Source organism: Conger conger, chromosome 14 (genome assembly GCF_963514075.1).
Source record: "Conger conger chromosome 14, fConCon1.1, whole genome shotgun sequence".
Lineage (NCBI taxonomy): Eukaryota > Metazoa > Chordata > Actinopteri > Anguilliformes > Congridae > Conger > Conger conger.
Window position 1 is genome coordinate 5,214,879 of NC_083773.1, and position 17,623 is coordinate 5,232,501.

Below are 17,623 nucleotides of genomic sequence, written 5' to 3' on the forward strand. Positions count from 1 at the left end.
TAAGGAGTAGGTGTGAACCTCAGGTAAGGAGTAGGTGTGAACCTCAGGTAAGGTGTAGGTGTGAACCTCAGGTAAGGAGTAGGTGTGAACCTCAGGTAAGGAGTAGGTGTGAACCTCAGGTAAGGAGTAGGTGTGAACCTCAGGTAAGGAGTAGGTGTGAACCTCAGGTAAGGCGTAGGTGTGAACCTCAGGTAAGGCGTAGGTGTGAACCTCAGGTAAGGCCTAGGTGTGAGTGGGCGATGTGTGTTTGCAGCGATGCATCACTCAGCATTGAAGGCATATGGGGAAAAAAGTACAACACCGTAACATCTTTAAAACAGTTTATTTTAGGAGTACGAAAGGGAGAAAAACATTAGACATTTGAGCTGTGCATTTCTTACGAAAGAAGGGCATTACATTTTGTTTTTAGGAAAAAAGCAAAAACAATATTACTTATTTTATATACATTAAAAATATTCAGTGACTGCACATTTACCTCTCATGACCATATGCCTTTGGGTCCACTGGTGGTTATTAAATAATGACCATTTAGATCTTCAGAAAAGGGAATATCAAACCGAACAATCACACACACATTTTCTCAACGGATAAACAGGTTCCTCTCTGTTGCCTGTTACAGGGGCTCAAACAGTCATACTCTAAACAACAGTATCAAAGCCAGCGCCATTTTGCTCAGCAAAATAAATTGGACCTTTGAAGTATTCTCTCGCAGGGAATTTACTAGCTTAAAACATCGCCAGTAAGAACTTTTGTACATAGATCTTTTTGTAAATGGTGATTTGGCATGATGGACTTCTGGTTTTGTCTTGCACAGTGCTATCTGGTTATGATATGAGGTTTTTTTTATGATATGCAGTGGCTTCCCAGTGCCTTGTGAAAATGTTTCAGATTTGTACAGAAATATTGGGCTTTGATGATGACTCATCAAAGACATCTTAATTTTTGTACCACATCTTTATAATAAGTACTCATGAGTAAAAAATAATTACTTTATTCTTTGTATGAATTAATTATGCGTGCATTACTATTTATGAAATTCAAAGGTCATGGTGGAATAATTCACCATTCTCTTTGTTGAGAAATCATAGTCCGTATACTTTTAATTCTTGCCAAGTGAGTCTCTTACTCACTCATAACTAACTGTACGTTAATTATTGAGACAGATCTCTGGCACATGATGAACCAACTGCAAATTATTTTGTCACATAGTCATAATTTATCAGCGCAGAAATGTGACCATGGGAATCTCAGACAGAAGCAACGGAACAATTCATTTTTTTGAAGGCAGGGAAAGGGGGGGAGGGGGGGGCAGGTTCTATAAATAGAAACGTTTCTTTTAAAAAACTTCCTCTGACAGGTTTTAGGCGGGATTCTGGCTGCGGTCGGTGTCTGGCCGGGCGCTGATCCAGAGCCCCATTCCAGCGCGAAAAACATAAAAACTTCAGAGCCGAAACTCGACTACGTCTGAAGCTCCTGGTGGCGCTTTGATCAGCTCCACTCCTCCGCGGAGCTGGCTCACATCCGCGGGTTTTGTGGGAGAGATTTAATCCTGGAGGCTGCCGAGCGAGCGGGCGGATTCTCTGCCACTGCTTCTGACAGCCGCGTCTGATGTGGGGCGGGACGTCCTTCATCCATCTCAGCCAGGCCTCCTCGCTCCGGTCCGCCTCTCTGAAGCCGCAGACACTAGGGCTGTGAGCTACCAGAACATTTTTATCTGATGCGACAGGCTTATTATTTGTTTGCTCTGTAAATTCGGTGCGACTTGCAAAGCTTGCATCGTTATATACGACCTATTTTCCATGTATGCAGGTGCAGGCAGTAAAATTCAGTGGGAAAAAAAAAATTCAGGTTAAATATCTTACACTTGGTTATCTTGACAGCTCACAACCTTGCCCTCAACTTCAACCTGTGTTGCCGGTAGACTTACTCCTCCACTTACATCGTACTGTATGTTGAGTACTGGTAGCGTGAAACAGGCAGGTGCGCTTGTATGACGTGTCTTCGATAACAATGATAACTTGTTATATAGCTGATGCTTTTATCCAGTTGATTAGACTAAGCAGGGGACAATCCTCCCCTGGAGCAGTGCAGGCCTTGCTCAAGGGCCCAACGGCTGTGCAGATCTTATCGTGGCTACACCGGGGCTTGAACCACCAACCTTCCAGGTCCCAGTCACGTACCTTAGCCACAAAGCTGCAGGCTAACCCCATATTGGACTTCCATGTTGTGAAGGACCAAGTACCATAGAGTGCAGAGCGACGGTCACTGTTTCTACGGTTAAATAAAACTCTGGCTCTGTTGGATGTTCACGGCTGTGTTCCGCCACACACAGGGAGACAAGAAGATCGGGAACGAGTCGTTTATCCGCCCCACACTCTGGTTCTGCCTTACATATGTGCACACAACCGCCAGCAGCAAGGGCTTATGGGAGATTAAGGCCCACGCTGCTTCTCTCGCACGCTCTCCGCTGAATTGGCTCTTACGTAACCGCGAGGAAAACGGACAGATGGCGCCTGACGTTTCAGGGCGGTGTGACTCAGGGGAACTGTCGGGGGGGGGAACTGATTCAAGGTTGGCTTGGGTCACATGATGCAGTTTTAACACTGTTCTGTCGGTGTGGGTGTGTGTGTGTGTGTCAGATCTCTAAAAGTGCCTGAGACTGTGGGTCCACTCTTTGGAGGAGGGCAGAGGATCCCGTAGAGCTGGACTGGAGCAGCCTGAACCAGGGAGACTGTCTGGAGCATCTTAGGTAGATCAAGGAAAAACGTTTTTTGAAAACACAAGGGTATACAGCACACCATGGACAGGCAACCTACAGTGCGTTCTGTGGATAGAGGGATCAGCTGGTGGAACCGCCCTTCTAGCAGACCCTTTGTACAGAACACCACCTTACTGTAGTCAGGCTGAACAAGAGAGTGGGTCTAGAGTTAGGTCAAAATCATGCAAGGAAGGTACCATCCACAACACGGAGCGGGTTTCACTACTGCAGTGGGAGCCGGAGAGTCTCATGTTATTCCTGCTGTATAGAAAAAATGGCAAGTCTGGCCGTCTGCAGTTCCTCCAGTCGTTCACTGTGTAAACATGTGCTTCTCTTAATCTCCTTTAAATAATCTGCCGGGGGGCGACTTAGACCCAGACGGCCGTATCGAAGTCGTAAATCATGGGCTGGAGTTGCCCCATGACCTGGATGGAGCGCACCCGGTCGATGTAAATCGCCGAGCTCTGACCCCTCCTCTCCTGGGGCCGGGCGGTGGCGCGCCCCTTGCTCTGCTGGGCGCTGGTGCGGAACGGGTAGAAGGAGGCCTTGGGTTTGGCCGCTTTCTTGGGCCTCTTGAAGAGCTCGGCGTCGGGGTCGTCCAGCGGCATCCAGCCGGGCCTCTCCTTCAGCAGCTTGTCCCTGTCGGGCCGCACGCTCCGGAGGAACTTCCGGAAGATGCCGGCGGTCAGCGAGAACTTCCGGCCCAGCTCCTGGGAGCGGCTCCGCGGCGGCGGCCGCGGCGTCGACACGTCGCCTTTCCGCCGCTTCCCGGCGCCGCCCTCCGTCCGGCCCTTCTCGCGGCCCTTCTTCTCCACCTCGGGCAGGTCCAGCCAGTTGCCCACCAGGTCGGCGAAGACGTTGTCGCCCAGCACCAGGGGCTGCCGGTTTCGGCCGCCGCTCATGAGCGAGGACGTCCAGTCGCTGGAGTCGTCCCCGCAGTCCTCGCCGTCCAGGGACGGGCCTTCGCGGGACAGGCTGTAGAGGATCCCCGGCAGGTCGATGGCGGCGCGCGCCGGGGGCGGGTGCTTCTGCTCCACCCGAAACGTGGGGTTCCGAAAACACGGGGCGCCGCTGTCCTCGCGGGACCCGCCGCTTCCCGAGGAGCTCCCGGACGACGACGCCGACGCCGAGGAAGAGGAGGAGGAGGAGGAGGAGGAGGAGGATGTGGACGACGAGGAAGAGGAGCGGGCGGTGTCGCTCTCCAGGCTCGACGTGGAGGGGGACGTGTCCAGGCTGTTTCGGTGCAGCCCCCGCCTCTGCCCCCCCCAGCTGGGGGGCGTCCTCTCCGTCTCTGGGGCGGGGCTGGGGGCGCGAGTCTCCGCTGGCGGCCGGGGCTTCTGGGATATCTCCAGCTGTTCCAGCGCAGTCTGCACCTGGAGCAGCTTCAGCTCCTGGAGCGCTCCCATCATGCAGTTCATCTGCGCGTAGAGTCCGTCGCCCGCCTCCTTCATGGACAGCTATGGGGGGGGGGGGGGGGCAGAGAGAGAGAGGGGGGGCTGGTTAGTGTTACAGGAGGGAGCACGACAAATCTAAACAACTCTGCTACTCCCAATCAAATCACTCAAGTTTTGGCTGGTGGCTGGTGTTACATTCACACCCTCCATGTCTAGTTAAGGACTACACATTTTTTTGTTGCTTTCAAGAGTTTGTCTTTAAAAAGTCTCTCTTAGTAACGCATTAATTGTATATTTGTAACACAATGTGTGTTGGGTATTTACAGATCCTGTTTGAGAGTGAGCTATGTCTGTGCTATTGGCTAACTGGTGGCGCAGAGCAATACACAGTCCTATGAGGGAAATATTTGTACATCCAGATAGATGTGGCCATTGTATGCGGTGAAAGTTAGACTCCGAGTAGCCCTGAACTTCTTAGTGGTTCTGATTCTGAAGTGAATCCGCCTTTCCACAGTTTCCCCTCATTTGTTGTGCTTTGCAATCGGAACCAAAGTAAACTTTTATCATGTGACACGTGGGCTGACCGAGCCTTCTCTTGGCACCGGCCCTGTGCGGGTGTGGTCGGGTGGTTTGGGTTTGGGTTTGGGTTTGGGTTTGAGTTTGGGCAGGGCACGGCAGTCTCCCACCGGTTTTTTTTGGGGGGGGGGGGCGTGGAAACGGATCAGAAATGCGGTTCTGTCTCTTCTTCCCCTTCGAGCTCAGAGCTCCCTTTAATGTGGTCTGACTGCTCCCCAAAGCATGAGCAGCCCGTCGCTATGGCAACTGACAAGTCCGGACATGCCCCGTTGCAGCGTGGGAGATCTGTCGCACTGTATACAGTACCATCACTGTATCCAGCCGCCAGCGCTGCAATAAGTAGGTCAGATTTTACTTGATGACTAGACAAAAGCAGCCCTGACAATGCAACTGAAAATCCGGTCTTCTGCACCGTCGTGTTTTGGCTAATGATTTTCTTTTCATCATAATTCAGAATTTTAAGAACCTCATTGTTACAAAATACATTTTATGCACCATTCTAGTTATAGTATGTTGTAGTATTCTCAGAATGTTGTATGACTATTAGCTGGTACAAAAGTACATTTTTATGTTATGCACAGATAACCATTTAGACACATGCAGTATGTACATTAATATCAAATATAGTGAAATGTAGGACAGTCAGTTGACAGATCACTCATAGTGGATGATAATCCATCAACGGTGGTAATACGCATATGGTCACCTGTCAGCTTTCAGTGTACAGACCAGCTCAGCTTACCTTGTTTAGAGGCTCCCTCTGGGGCTCTTTCAGACGCTACCTGTACACCTGTACACCTGTGCTCCTGCAGCAGTTAGTGCTAACAGGGCCCTCACACCTGTAGCACTCAGTTAATGCTAATGCTAACACGGTCCCTACACCTGCAGCGCTACCCTAATTCTAATGCTAACAGGGTCCATACACCTGGAGCACTCTGCTAATGCTAACAGGGTCCATACACCTGCAATACTATGCTAATGCTAATGCTAACAAGGTCCTTACACGTGCAGCGCTAATGCTAATGCTAACGCTAACGGTGTTCTGCAGAACCAGCTCCCAGGCATGCAACTGGCGGTGTGGGGACCTCAGTCTAGACTGGGGCAATGGGCTGAGTTTACTCACGAGGGAGGAAGAGAAGGAGGGAGGGAAGGAGGGAGGGAGGGAGGGAGGGGTAAGAGGCTGGACTGTCCAGTTTTTTTTTTCATCTGTGAGAATGCTTTGAGAAAGTGAATATAATGGGCACAGCATTACTTAAGCAGAGCATCAGGCTTTGGTCTCACGGAAACCAGCCACGTTCAATTATTAATCTGCTCTGCAGACGCCCTCATTCAGGGTTATTAACATAGTCTGCCTTTTACAAGCACCTCATTTAACCGGAGCGTTTGGTACTGCTGCAGTAATGGCTACATGCTGCAGGGTCCTGGCTGTCCTCGGTTATGAAGACCGATTCCCAACGTGCTTCGGCTTTAAGCAGAAGCGTCAAGCTCATATAAGTTCTGAATCTTTTTTTATCCAATCTGTCGCTGCTCATTGTGTGTCACGAGTGTCTGTTCCTTTGAAAATGTGAATGGGCTGCAAAATTAGTGTGCTTCAAAAGTGCTTGTGATTTAAGGAGTCATCCAGTGTACATCAGTGGCAGTTAGACTGGGATTAATGTCTTTGTTTTCTCACTTCTGTCAGACCTGTGGTTTATAGACAGCTCCGTGGCTGGTTACTATGGGCCACACAGACACAGACTGGCTTCATGATGAACCACATCGGTCCCGACACAAACCGGCCCTTCTTCCATACGGACTTGAAAGATGACACTGGGAAGGGATTCTCCTTACGAGACCCCGATTCCAACGAGTTCCAAAACTGCGCTTCACGGTTTTAATTCACCAGTCGTGTTCCCGGTGGAACAGACGACGCCCCACAGGCATTGCATGTGTGCAGAGGTGTCGCATGATTATAGGTGACACCCTAAATTATTCAGATAATATGAACGATCTGTTTTTCCCATTTTCTATTATAATTATGACATGTGATGTCAAAGAGCCGCGGTGGTGCGTGGCTAAAGCGTTGGACCTCGATGCAGGCAGCAGGTGCGGAGTGGTGCACGCTAAGGACCGGGGGTTCGCGTCACAGTCCTGCTAAAGCCGAGTTTGGCTGAGTTTGGCAGACGTGGGAGCGGCGTAATTGGCCCACTGCGCCCGTATCTGCAGCTAACATGAGTGGCTGGAATAGAAATGCCAGACATAGAAATTCTCCCCACAAGTTGGGAGAAAAATGGGGGGAAAAAATCAAAAGAAACAAATTTAAATAAGGTGGGATGAAATATTTGATTAGGATGTTCTTAACTGAACATTCCAATGCTGATGTCACAATCACTACTGGCGACTGAAAGCAATGGAGTTCTAGAACAGAATGTTGAAAAAACATTCCAGAAAAACCACCCTCTTCAAAGGGATCCGTACATGTAAAGATTTCTTCTATCAGCCATCTTGTGTCCTAAAGTCTGTGCTCTAATCCCAGATACGCCTCCTCTTTGGAACAGCAGTTGTTTACTGCGCTCCCCATTTGCCTGATATATTAATAATTCACTCACGCACTGCAGAATGTAGTCAACCAATCACATCCTTCCCTCTGTATTACCCCCCGGCCCCAATCCCGTGCCCTAAATATGCCATCATTTACATACAGTATTTAGGCCCAAAGGCCAGTTAACATGTTAGTCACACAAATGCCCCATGGCTGTGTCCTGTGTGATCCCAAATTTTGCCTGAGGTGAGGGCCCTATTCCACAAAGCAGGATTACTGAGTTAGCTGGGTAACCCAGTAAAACCCAGAGCCCCACCAAAGGGGGGTAGACGTAATTATGGTGGCGAACACTATCATAATCTATCACTCATTAACTTTTGTGTGTGTTTTCTATGCCTGTTGGGCTGGAGGATTTATCTAGACCTGGCAACCCTGCGCTGGAGGGAATCTGCGATGTGGAGATTCAGCTCTGGGGAGAAATGGCGATACTTTCCACGTAACTGAAAAGTTTAGTTCAGTTATAATGTCCTATGGACACAGACGGTAGGGACCGTTACTCTAAATGCTTATCCGTCCCCGTTTGTTGGAAGCTGTAAATGTGCAGATAGCGTTATTTTGTGCTTGGACGCGGTGCTGTGTATTTAAAAACAAACCCGGGCTAATTGGCCATTTGCCACTGAAAGCTAACTTCAAAGTGGGGCAGGCCTAGCCGACAGCGTATGAACTAATGTTGCATGAGTGCTCATTAAAACATCTTGCGCTTGAAAGCGGGGTGTGCTTGCTTTTTCTGTTTTCAGGGCATTAGAGTAAACCATGGAGAAGGGCTACAGAGAATAAACCGATGGCATGTTTCTCTAAATTGCTCCATAAAGTACATAAAACCTGAAAAGGCGACGAGACCAGCATGAGCAGTTTCCTCTGTGAATCTCTTTAGCTCCAGGACCTCAGACTGTGGTATTTAGCAGAGACTGAAAGCCGAAGAACAATGCATTAAAAGCAATTAAGAGACTGGGTGCGTACGTGTGTGTGTGTGTGCGTTTGTGTGTGCAAGCTTGTGGTGTGTGTGTGTGTGTGTGTGTGCGTGCATGTTTCTGTGTGTGTGGGTGTGCGTGTGTGTGTGCGTGTGTTTCTGTGGGAGTGGGTGTGTGTGTGCGCACGTGCATGTGTGTGTGCATGTGCATGCGTATGTGTGCGCATGTGTGTATGTGTGTGCGTGCGTGTTTCTGTGTGTGTGGGTGTGCGTGCGTGTTTCTGTGTGTGTGGGTCTGTGTGTGGGTCCGTGTTTCTGTGTGTGTGTGTGTGTTTGTGTGTGGGTCCGTGTTTCTGTGTGTGTGCGTCTGTGTGTGGGTCCGTGTTTCTGTGTGTGTGTTTGTGTGTGGGTCCGAGTTTCTGTGTGTGTGGGTCTGTGTTTGTGTGTGTGGGTGTGTGTACGTGTGTGTTTCTGTGTGTGTGTATGTGTGTGTGTGTGCGTGTGTGTGTGTGTGCGTGTGTGTTTCTGTGTGTGTGTATGTGTGTGCGTGTGTGTTTCTGTGTGTGTGTATGTGTGTGCGGGTGTGCAGGCTGTGTGTGTGTTTCTTTGTGTGTGTGTTTCTGTGTGTGTGCGTTTGTGTGTGGGTCCGTGTTTCTGTGTGTGTGGGTGTGTGTTTGTGAGTGTGGGTGTGCAGGCTGTGTGCAGTATGAGAGCTTCTCTCAGCCGTCCCAGATCTGACACACTTAGAAATGCAGCGGAATGCCTGTCTGTCAGAGAGTCTGACTGTAAACATGTACTGCACGTGAGCAGAATGAATGCTTCCATTCACCCGCTGGCCTGAGGGAGGGCGGCCTGGCTCTCCGCTCCGGTCTGTGGGACGCTGTGTGCTTTCAGCGCCCTCTGTGTTCAACACGCACGCTGGGGTGTCATTAATGGGTATGCACTTCGCTTGTACGTCGCTCTGGATAAGAGCGTCTGCCAAATGGCAATAATGTAATTAAGAGGCTGTGCGCCGGGGGAGAGGAACCGGATCCCAGTTCTGGGCCTCAAATCGAGCCTCGATCCCGCACTGGGCCGGTCCATCACTCAGTCCATGCCACTGTGTGGACTTTCGCTAACAGCGCTAATGCAGCGTCAGGGTTTAGCCTTAGCACATAGACACCGCGCTTTCGATAACACCGCTAATGCAGCGTCAGGGTTTAGCCTTAGCACATAGACACGGCGCTTTCGCTAACAGCGCTAATGCAGCTACAGGGTTGAGGCTCCAGCACACAGAAACAGAGCTATCGCTAACAGTGCTAATGCAGCTACAGGGTTTAGCCTTAGCACGTAGACACCGCGCTTTCGATAACAGCGCTAATACAGCTACAGGGTTGAGGCTCCAGCACACAGAAACAGAGCTTTCGCTAACAGTGCTAATGCAGCTACAGGGTTTAGCCTTAGCACATAGACACGGCGCTTTCGCTAACAGCGCTTAATGCAGCTACGGGGTTGAGGCTCCAGCACACAGAAACAGAGCTATCGCTAAAACAGTGCTAATGCAGCTCCAGGGCTCTGGCCCAGCACACACAAACAGCGCTTTCGCTAACAGCGCTAATGCAGTTACGCTGTGTTTGAAGGCAGCTGCAGCCCCCCGCAGGCTAAGTGTCACTGACGTTCAGTGCATTGCTAATGAATGACTGGCACGGGCCATGTGCTCATGGTTACGTTCAGAGGGTTTACAGTGCTGCATTGTCCTAATTGAGGTGCGGCCTCTCTTTTTTGGAAATACGCTCATTAAACGCTCTGAAAAGATCCTTTAGTGAGGTGGCAAGGACTGTACACAGGAAATCAGACCTGGGTGAAATACAGAATTGTTTTGGATTCAGATACTTCAGATACAGATATTTCACAGGATCCAGACAAGACATGCTCAGTAAAGTAATGGAAAAGTATTTGAATGAATCAAAAAAGCTATTACAAATTTGACCCAGGTCTGCATGAAAAAAGCAAAAAATTCATACATAAAACAGGAGGAAGGGGAAAGTTTCTGTATTTAGAGTGGGTGAGTTTCCTGGTGTATCCTGTTGGCTGTGTTCGTGGTGTGAAGTGCAGATTGGAGAACAGGCCTGCGGGAAACAGGCCCCAGTGCTGCGGAGGTTTTGTATTAAAAGTGGCAGTGTGCTGTGCGCTGAGTCTGTTTCCACAGCAGCTGAGCTCTGTCCCCCTGATCTCTACAACAGCTGCATCCCGCCGCGTTTCCTGCCCCTTTCCGACATGTGTGCGAAACCGCTCCCAAAAAAAAACCCAGTGTGAGACGATCACAGGAACTTAAAAAAGACAACTGTGACCACATGCACAAGCCCGCCCAGCTGCTTGTAGGCCGGTGCCAGTTTCATCAGGAGGGAAGGAGAGGCTGGAAATGCAGGAAAACTGAAAAACGTCTTCCTACAGCCGGACAAAAATACCAGCTCTGCTCTCCAATGCTCAGAGAAAATGGTTCCTGAAGGAACCCTGTGATTCCGTCGAAGAATTATCGAGTTCAAGGGTTCTTCATCGGGCAAAATGCTTCTTTGTCTGGGACCTTTCACACTTCACACCTATGATGGTTCTCCACTGCAGGGATCAGCAACTCACAGTCCTCAAGGGCCAAGAACTGCTGGTTTTCCACCCTCCCTTTACCTGGGAGTCTGGCCAATCAGTAGCACTAATTACCCGGCAGAAAAGAAAACCAGGGCTGGATTTGGATTCAAGGGCCAGATTTGATGATTCCTGCTCTATAAAGTCGAGACAAGCCAAAGTGGTCAGCACTTACTGCTCCACCCACCTCACCACGGAAACCGCAGTCTGCCCTGTGCATCCCATAATACCCAGCCCTGGTTCTCCGGGCCTGAAGAGAATTCCAGGCTGTCAGTAAAGATGAGCAGAGCTGGTGGGGTCTGTTGATGAGGTGTAAACGGCACACAGCGGGGGAATCAGGATACACATATCAAAGAGCTGCTCCGTCTGAGGTCCAAAGTCATGAGCAGCACACAGGTGCGTTTTATACACCTGGAGGCAGGTAAGCTCTGCCTCTCGTATATCTCCCTCCGAGCGCAAGCAGGTCAGGTGACCTGCTATCAAATATAGGGCATGCAGGATCCACGTACGGTGTGTGTCTCCAGTTATAGTCACACACACACACACACACACACACACGCACACACAGTTATAGTGACACACACACACACACACACACACAGTTATAGTCACATACACACACAGTTATAGTCTCACACACACACACACACACACACACACACACACACACAGTTATAGTCTCACACACACACACACACACACAGTTATAGTCACACACACACACACACACACAGTTATAGTCACACACACACACACACTCACTCACTCACTCACACACACACACACACACACAGTTATAGTCACACACACACACACAGTTATAGTCACACACACACACACACACAGTTATAGTCTCACACACACACACATACAGTTATAGTCACACACACACACACACACAGTTATAGTCACACACACACACACACAGTTATAGTCTCTCACACACACACACACACACACACGCACACACAGTTATAGTCACACACACACACACACACACACACACACACAGTTATAGTCTCTCACACACACACACACACACACACACAGTTATAGTCTCACACACACACACACACACAGTTATAGTCTCACACACACACACACACACACACACACACAGTTATAGTCGCACACACACACACACGCACAGGTATAGTCAATGCGGTGCCTTAAAATAGTTCCAGGTCCCGGGAAACCTGTCTCTGATTGACCTCTGACCCCTTAGAATGTTTGGTATGTGGTTTGGAATTCAAAGGAGCTGGTCACCAGGGTAACTGTGATTTACAGTAGCCCATTGCAAAGCCTTCACTCCACATCTGAAGCATTTTAAGGATCCGTTTCTGTGGTCAGTAAACACACAACACTCTCAGAAAAATGGTTCTAAATGGAACCCTGTGCTTCCACAGAAGAACCCAGGATGGCGGTACCCACTCGGTACCCATCGTAGACAGTCTATCCTGTCCTCAGTAAATTTGAGTTCAAGGTGATCTCCTCAAAATGAATTCAGTTGCCAGCCAACAGAAGAACCATATCTAGTTTGAGCATTCTTTGTCGGGCAAACTCGCTTTCACACTTTGACATAGGGTACCATAAAATGCAAGCATATTAATTGAAAAACTGGGGGTAGATCTCAAAATCACATTGGCCAGTGCAAGTATTTTATCCAATCAAAGCTGAATTAACCTGAATTCCAGTGTATCTACTGAGAGTACGCTCTGTGGTGCTGAAGAGGCCCTGTGTTGGTACAGTCATGGGACTGTACGCCAGCTTAAAGCGGACAGCCATGTGCCATCGCTGGCCCCTGTCTCTCATACACCGGGAACATGACGCAGCGCAGATTGGCCTCAGCGTGATGCGGGCCAGACAGACACAGCGCTTTTTCTGCCCGCACCTGCTATTGATTTAACCGTTCCTAGATCTTGTCTGTTGGATATCAGATTTTTTGTTTTTGTTGTGGAAACGGTAAAAACACCATTCTCCTGCTTCCAATCCAAGTGTGTGCTGTCAAAATAGTGTAAACCTTCGGCTGATAAAGCAAGCAGGCCTACGTAAAACAACTGCTACTTGTCGGTTCATCCTGCCAAACACAAACACAAACACAGGCATAGGCCAACTGCTGTTAGCCTTTACTGCTAAAGCTATAGTACAAAGTCAAAATAATCTTATTTGAAGTGCTTTTAATTTTACGTGATGAAATATAGGTGACTCAATTTTGCTTTGTGCGTCATCTGCTTAATAAAATCAACGCTCATTTCAGAGATTTTCCAGGAAGACTCAAAGCCAGTTGCTGATTAGTGCACTAGCTGCCATGGAAGTTAGCACAGCAAGTAAGATTTGTGGGCTAGAACCTTGGACAATGAACTACTATTATGCGAAGGGTATTACATCTAGCCAAATTAGCTGTTGAGCATGACGGAAAGTCCTCGCGGTTCTGAGTTAAAATGCACTTGTCTTGTAGCTCTCAATAAAAAAACACAAACCCTACGCTTTTGATCTTAGTGGCACCGGGCCAATATTAAAGAGTTCAGCTCGCAAAAGACCAAAAGACGAAATCCATCCCAATTTGCAACCACGGGCCTGATTAGGGGGCGGTTAAATTCATGTCATTATTAGAATCCTCCTGTTAACCGCAAGTAAGGGAGTAATACCTAACTACCTCTGAAAATATGAGCCCTCAAATAATGTTAAAAGATATATTTATCTCCCAGAGGCTGGAAAACTTCAAGGAAAAGTCCGTGGGTGATTCTTCCCTGCGCTTCCCTGCTCTGCTCTGCGTTCTCCTGTCATCGGAGCGCACTTCAGAGAGCACCACGGGCTACAGCGTCTGGATTAAAGGGTGAACATCTGGCAGGAAGGCAGGGGGTGGCCAGCACAGCGCGTTTTTTATAGTTCCTGTGTATGCATACATGACATGTTCAGATTAGTAGGCTATACGTATTTATAATGCGTGTCGGTTAGTCGCCGTAATTTCCCCAAGCAAACAGTTTTAAAAATTAACCAGCACAAATCCGTAAAAAATGTCTTCATGGAGTCAGAGACGGACGACCTCAAGGATTCGTAAAATCTCGGAGATTGTTGTGCTTCTTGCGACTTTGCAGGGCAGCAAGAGCAACCACTCCGAACGGTTCTTGTGGCGAATTCCATGGCAATGTAATGTTGTTCGAAATCAGGCACTGCGACGCTCGACGCACACTGCTGTTCCAACGCGTTCATCATAACGGGAAATATTAATATAGCCACTGAAATCGCAGTTGTTCTCTCGCCATTCGTGAATACGACACAGTGGTCTTACACTCTTTCCTGGACAACGAAGTCTCACAAATTGACAAACACATGGCTACTCGTGAATTCGGACTGTCCCTTCTTCCAAACCTGTGATAAACCGACTGTTTACGCTCACCTGTCTCTCGCGTTTGATAAACGAGCGTGAAATAGAATCTGATGGACCCATGGCAATAACTACATTTCGTTGAACACTTAAGACATGAAAATATGATAATTATATTTGGTAAATTAAGATTATTACAGGACCTACCAGTTCCTGTTTCAGGCGCCTCAGGCAGTTATCCATACTTATGTCCTCAGATCTTGAAAAATCACACTCCATTTCGCTTGTCCAGCAATACGCTGCGATCGAAAACAAAAAAAAGTTTTGTTCAGTGTCCAGGAATTCCTTCACACGTTCATAACTGCAGAAATCCTCTGTTTACGTCGCTCATATCCTTCAAAGATGGATTAAACCTGTCAGGGCTAGCAGGGTTTGGAGGCAGCGCGATCTGCACGGCGCGCTTGGATGTTGTCGCTTCGCCAGGCAAGCCCGTTGTGGTCTCTGCGCGCTTCTTGCGCTGAAGCAGAGCGCTTACGTTGCACTCGGAATGCCTCCGTTGGGATCCCGGACGTCTTTCCGTGGGCAGCACGGATCAGATTTAAACTGGCTTTTAAACACCCCGTGGGACCGGGCTGTCATAAACACGTGTAATTGATTTTGTTCAACTCTATTTGCAGACATTGCATTCATTCGTTTAATGTATACACATACTGAAAATGTATAGTGACTTACAGTACATCCGTGCTGTACATTTTATTCAATGTTTTGAGATGTTTGTGAAACCAAGGACGTGTGTAAATCATAGTAGTGCACTTACCATGGAACTAATATTTTGAGCAAGGCCCGTAACCCTGCATTGTCTCCTGCTCAGTCGAAATCAACTGTAAGTCGCTTTGGATAAAAGCGTCAGCCAAATGACGTAATGTATCCTATGTTAGGTCCCTGGGCATTGTCATCCAGATTAAATGATGACAAGGAACATCTCAGGAGCAAAGAGCGATGTTGCTTGTAAAAGTATGTGAAAGATTTCGTCAGAGTACACCTCCAGAGCAGACATCTTTTGGAGGTGGAGGGGATTGTTAAAAGTACCCACAGGAAAGAATCTCTTGAGAAAGACTGATTTTGATGGTTATTAATTTTTGTTTTTTTGTAGGGAAAAAAATATTTCTGTTCATTCATGGCTTAATAAAATACTGATCATTCAAATATGAATCCAGTTTATTAAGAAATAATTAAACTATGAATGTTCTGAGTAAAACCCAGTCCAGTTTTAATCTGGGTTGCGTGCAAGGACGTGTGCAGGACAGGAACAGGGAGAAGCAGTGAAAGGTTGTGAGGTTCACCTCCTTCTCCATCTTCCTCCCTGTTCTAACTAAGCACACAAAATGGAGGCTTGAGGCTAAAACGTATCTTTTTGGGTCAAGGTCTGGACTTCCGTCCTTTGCTCAGTGTATTATGTAGTGTCATTTCTGACAATATAACAGCAGCACTGACGCAACAGAGCCTCTCTTCCATTTAGGGCCTTGATTTATGCTGAGAGTGTGTGTTCTTACTTGGTGGTCTCAGGTTCCTGTATATAAACCCCCCCCCCCCCCCCCCCAATCTCCTCCCCGGGGCTGTGAGTGGCCTTCCGCTGGTTCCCGGAGGCCAGAAAATCCTCTCATCCAAATGCAGAGATGAGATTTTAGAGAGAGAGCGAGAGAAAGACTGAGGTACACAGAGAGAGAGAGAGAGATAGAGGGAGGGAGATAGAGGGAGGGAGAGACAGATGGAGATAGACAGAGAGACAGTGTAGTGTGAGAGAGACCGAGAGAGACACGGAAAGACTGACAGAGGGAGAGGGGGAGAGACAGATAGTGGGTTCTGGAGTTGCTGGGTTCTGTTTGTTGACCTAAATCCATCTAAATTAACATTATTATCATTTTAATATTCATCCCTGACATGAACATGATATCCCAAGCATGTGACGCTGGAGGAGGGGCTGGGGGGTCGTGGGGGGTGCTGGGGTGGGGGTTGCGGGGGTGGGCGGGGGGGCTGGGGGGGTCTTGGGGCGGATATGCGTGACTCATCCCTCCGATGGGGGAGGCGGGGAGGCGGATGAATCTGCCGCTCCCACGACCTTCTAAAAGTGTGTGGAACACTGTCGCTGGTCTGAGGCCACAGCACAATGTGTTATGGGAAAACTAAATCTGGGATGGAAAATTGGGAGGAAACAAATCAGTGCAAGTCTTATCCAGGTGATCCTATTAACTGAGAGAGAACATCCATATCATCACGGTGAATATTTGCTTTAAAACTAAGAAATGTTGTGTACAATTACATTATTCCCACTACGGTACAATTTAATTGGCTATACACAGGAATCTTAGCCAGACAAATGTTGGGTTGCATTTTATGAAAATTAAAATGCATTACTGAGTTGTATTTAATGACTTCAGTGCGCAACTGAAACTAATGGATTCTTCATGGTTGAATGATAAGAAGACTAGTAGGAGCATGTCAAAAAGTCATGCAACTGCATTATTCTATAAACATTAAAATTATAATGTTAAAATGTATATAGCCCACAGTTTTAGCCGGTTTTAGATTTGCTGTCATTTAGAATGAGGAAAACATGGTGCAGTGGCCGCAGTGTCTGCAGGTTTAACTCCAGTCCTGGAGGGCCTCAGTGTCTGCAGGTTTAACTCCAGTTCTGGAGGGCCGCAATGTCTGCAGGTTTAACTCCAGTCCTGGAGGGCCACAGTGTCTGCAGGTTTAACTCCAGTCCTGGAGGGCTGCAGTGTCTGCAGGTTTAACTCCAGTCCTGGAGGGCCGCAGTGTCTGCAGGTTTAACTCCAGTCCTGGAGGGCCTCAGTGTCTGTGGGTTTAACTCCAGTCCTGGAGGGCCACAGTGTCTGCAGGTTTAACTCCAGTCCTGGAGGGCCACAGTGTCTGCAGGTTTAACTCCAGTCCTGGAGGGCCACAGTGTCTGCAGGTTTAACTCCAGTCCTGGAGGGCCACAGTGTCTGCAGGTTTAACTCCAGTCCTGGAGGGCCGCAGTGTCTGCAGGTTTAACTCCAGTCCTGGAGGGCCACAGTGTCTGCAGGTTTAACTCCAGTCCTGGAGGGCCGCAGTGTCTGCAGGTTTAACTCCAGTCCTGGAGGGCCACAGTGTCTGCAGGTTTAACTCCAGTCCTGGAGGGCCACAGTGTCTGCAGGTTTAACTCCAGTCCTGGAGGGCTGCAGTGTCTGCAGGTTTAACTCCAGTCCTGGAGGGCCACAGTGTCTGCAGGTTTAACTCCAGTCCTGGCCGAAACACACCAAAACCCAGCAGACACTGCTGACCTTCAGGACTGAATTTTGACTCCCCTGACTACAGCTGTCCCCACTTGGCTAGGTGAGAGGGGCGGGTAGAGGATCTGAAATCACCCTGGTTACCGGATTGTTGAAAGATCGGTAGTTTCCAGGATGTGATGAGT

General features: G+C 48.4%; 1 protein-coding gene across 1 annotated transcript; it reads right to left on the bottom strand.

Annotated features, from left to right (window-relative positions):
• Positions 1-306: 306 nt before the first annotated feature.
• Positions 307-14,644, bottom strand: LOC133110083 (PAK4-inhibitor INKA2-like). Its single transcript, XM_061219958.1, has 2 exons — positions 14,374-14,644; positions 307-4,215 (listed from the first exon to the last, which is right to left on the bottom strand). The coding sequence occupies exons 1-2, from the start codon at positions 14,443-14,445 to the stop codon at positions 3,127-3,129; spliced, it is 1,161 nt and encodes a 386-aa protein (XP_061075942.1). The 5' UTR covers positions 14,446-14,644; the 3' UTR covers positions 307-3,126.
• Between the last annotated feature and the right edge of the window lie 2,979 nt (positions 14,645-17,623).

What these genes read in the sequence shown, in the direction of transcription:
- LOC133110083 (XM_061219958.1), bottom strand. Translation starts at nt 14,445, where the DNA reads ATGGAGTGTGATTTTTCAAGATCTGAGGACATAAGTATGGATAACTGC. An exon ending in GGCGCCTGAAACAGGAACTG is followed by an intron (nt 4,216 to 14,373) that starts GTAGGTCCTGTA and finishes CCCCCCCCATAG; the next exon opens with CTGTCCATGAAGGAGGCGGG.